This window comes from Saccostrea echinata, unplaced genomic scaffold (assembly GCF_033153115.1).
Source record: "Saccostrea echinata isolate AGI-Se365-2 ecotype Australia unplaced genomic scaffold, CSIRO_AGI_Sech_v1 ptg000029l, whole genome shotgun sequence".
NCBI lineage: Eukaryota > Metazoa > Mollusca > Bivalvia > Ostreida > Ostreidae > Saccostrea > Saccostrea echinata.
The window spans coordinates 21,000,121-21,003,433 of NW_026889778.1; the positions used below are offsets into that span (position 1 = coordinate 21,000,121).

The 3,313-nt window shown below is 36.3% G+C and overlaps 1 protein-coding gene across 1 annotated transcript; it reads right to left on the bottom strand.

Moving 5' to 3' along the window:
- Positions 1-1,127: 1,127 nt before the first annotated feature.
- On the bottom strand, positions 1,128-2,473 carry LOC133195089 (putative nuclease HARBI1). The gene is made up of 4 exons (XM_061330966.1): positions 2,264-2,473; positions 1,875-2,004; positions 1,434-1,757; positions 1,128-1,314 (listed from the first exon to the last, which is right to left on the bottom strand). The coding sequence occupies exons 1-4, from the start codon at positions 2,471-2,473 to the stop codon at positions 1,157-1,159; spliced, it is 822 nt and encodes a 273-aa protein (XP_061186950.1). The 3' UTR covers positions 1,128-1,156.
- Between the last annotated feature and the right edge of the window lie 840 nt (positions 2,474-3,313).

A 3,313-nucleotide genomic window follows, 5' to 3' on the forward strand; every position in this document is an offset into this window, starting at 1 on the left:
TACTCTGAAAATCACCCCCTCCACGTACCCTCCTCAGTCTATAGATTCCTCCAGGGACTTTGTAAAATTTGAAATTTGCATTTACAGGGAAATGGGCACCAGAGAATTAAAACAAAAATGCATTATTATTATTTTTTTTTATAAACAGACGAAAGCAACATAGAGATCTTGGGCTCACCCAAAACTATGTGCATGCTAACGGAATTGCTCATTCCAAGCAATGAAGGAGAGCAGGTCGTCGATGAGTCTGATCTGGCACAGAATGTGGTCACCGTGGCGACAGAGGTAACCGCGGCGACAGAGGTAACCGCACCAGAAAATATAACAACTACAGCGACGACAAGCATGGTGCCAAACATGTAATTATAGTTCATAAATAAATAAATTGTTGATATAGACGTGCATAAATATCTTTTAATTCAATAAATAATCAATACTTATTACAAATTCAAAATGTGTCTCTTCCTGAAGAGAATCTGCTATCACCATTCAAACTGGCGAAATTTAAGTATAGTTCTGCATCTAAAGTGTTTACATTTACCTGTCGACCTATTGTAACCTAGATGTGCTAATGTAAAATTTTACATGTAATAAGTTATAACATATTATATTATGTAATATAATAGGATAAAATAAAAATTCATGATTGCACACATCGCTTTGTTAACAAGTTTTAATCTATGGAATGTCAATAAGCTCAAAAGTTCGATCCTACATCAATAGTTACTTACTTAACACATACATTATAGGTCAAAAAAGGTGGAGAATATAGGACAACGCAAGAGGGTAAAACCTGAAGACGTGACTCAAATGCAGTACGCAGTGTTGGTGGAAAAACAACAGAAATTACGGGAGCAAACGGTTTACTACAGGTTGATGAACAAAAAGCTAAGACGGGAGTTGGATATGTCATTTGAAGATTAACTGTTTCTTTTTCATTTTTTCTCATACTCGTGGGTTTTTCTTCTAACCTATATTACTACAAGTATAACTTTATGAATTTGAAAACAACTTTCTGTTAAGCGCACCTAAAGTGTTTGTACAATATAGAAATGAATCAAATACAATTTATGAATAAAATACAATAACTATACCAGTGTATACCAATAAACGCCTTAACTGTTTCCATTGGTACACATAAAATAAATGCAAGTTCTTAAAAATAATGTTGTGTGATATAATTTCTTATGTTTTTCCCATCCTCGGGTCCGTTGTACTGCCCTTGAATATTTCCATCGACGTCCAAGTCTTGATCTTCGTCTGTAAGTGGCTCCCGGAATAAAATAGCAAGATTGTGAAGTACAGCACATGCTCCTGAAATCAAAACGTATACGTTCACACAACAGGTACCTAAAAACATGCAAATAATTACTTGTGAATACTAAATGAACATGTTCCTAAGCCTATTAACTACATCTGTCTAAGCCTTGTACCTATGACTGTGCAGACCCTCTCCGGTGTCATCCGTATTTCAGCATGGAGGACGCGAAAACGCCTCTTCCACCAACCAAATGCACGCTCAATGGTCACCCTGGTCTTCGAATGGGCCGAGTTAAAGCGTTCCTGAGCTGGTGTCGATGGTCTCAGATACGGGGTCATAAGATAAGGTTTACATGCGTAACCGCTGTCACCAAGAACAATCCCATCCTTAATCGAGTGAAACTTCTCTTCTATAGTTTGTCTTGTTCCTGACATACGGAATATTTGACTGTCATGTGTACTTCCGGGCCATCTAGCTACCATGTTGGTAAATCTGCCTGAAAAAATATGTTCTCGTTTTGAAGTAAAATATATCAGGAGTTGGGATTTCAGAATATCGAAGAAAATCTCTCTCTCTCTCTCTCTCTCTCTCTCTCTCTCTCTCTCTCTCATACCTGTATAATCACAAATCGCCTGTACATTTACTGAGTGGAAGCCTTTCCTTTTAACGTATGCTGGTTCATTTTGAGAGGGGGCTTGGATTCGTACATGGGTGCCATCTATAATTTTGTCGTCACAGTTCACCTGTGTATAATCAAACAAGATTATTCAAATAATATGAGATGTATGTATGTATAGTCATGTTAATGTATAATATGTATAATAATTATTAATTATTCTTGTACTATATGGGTAAATATTGTGAGGATCCGCCACCAAGGTGACGCAATATGTGACGTAATCAACTACAAAAAACAAGGGAAAGGGGAGGTTGTGGTGTTTGTTGACTGTTTTCGTATGGACAGTACATGACAAAGTGAGTTTTTTTTTATCAGTTATATACCTGTATTTCTGTTGATAATGCCTGCGACCTTCTAGTTCTATGGCCGATTACTGGGTCAAGTAAATCCACGATTTGTTTTATTGATTCCTTTCCAAATCGATACCGCCTCCGAATTTCCTCTTCACTCATGTTTTGTACAGAAAAACGTTCTCTAAAAACCCTATCCGCTCTTCTTCTACCCAACTGACCAAACATTACGTTGGCCGCCATTGTTAATGAGCGTTTAAAGAAGCCCTCTTGGCTTCATTAAAATTAGAGAAGTTAATGAAGCTTTAATGCATCGATTCGTTCATTAAAACATTGATACAACGGAATTTAATGACACATTAAAAATGATCAGTTTAATGAAGTTTTAATTATTCTTTAAATATTGATACAACCGGATCCAGGTTTCCGGTCGACCTGGAGAACCAGAAAAGAAGACGATGGCAGACGCTTCGAAGTGCTTTGGATCCTTTTTCGTAAGTATAAATCTGTTACTTACTATCATTTGCAGCTGTTTTTTATGTTTTATACGTCTTTTGTATATTATTTTCCTCTTTTTATACGACGCGCTTGCATAGCGTCAATATTGGCTAACTGCGAACGTCGAGGAAATTCTGAATACACATTTTTAATTTCTTTTCATTCATAATGATACATCTTTTTAAAAACCATCAAATATTTATTTTATTAATTATTAAGTTTGTGGATGCTCATGGTTTGACGTTCGAAACATGGATATGATTGACGCATTATTTAAAGAAGCTGATAGTAAGCGCGGGGGGTGGGGGGGGTGGGGGGGGGGTTGTTTCTTGTGTACGAGAATCTGGGACTTGTGTTTTGAGATACAATAACAAACGATTCTACAAAAATTAATGCAACACAAGCCACCTCCTTCCTTTTATGACACTCTTTAATTTTTGAACAATGCATGAGTAAAATTTGGTTTAAGATTTGAACAAGACTTACAATGTCATATATTGTCAAAGACTACTTCTACAATTACATGTTCAAGAATTTAAGGTATTGCAGAGGTTTTTACTCTATTCTGCAGTTTTCAATGATGTA

What these genes read in the sequence shown, in the direction of transcription:
- LOC133195089 (XM_061330966.1), bottom strand. Translation starts at nt 2,473, where the DNA reads ATGGCGGCCAACGTAATGTTTGGTCAGTTGGGTAGAAGAAGAGCGGAT. An exon ending in CATTATCAACAGAAATACAG is followed by an intron (nt 2,005 to 2,263) that starts GTATATAACTGA and finishes GATTATACACAG; the next exon opens with GTGAACTGTGACGACAAAAT. An exon ending in GGCGATTTGTGATTATACAG is followed by an intron (nt 1,758 to 1,874) that starts GTATGAGAGAGA and finishes ATATTTTTTCAG; the next exon opens with GCAGATTTACCAACATGGTA.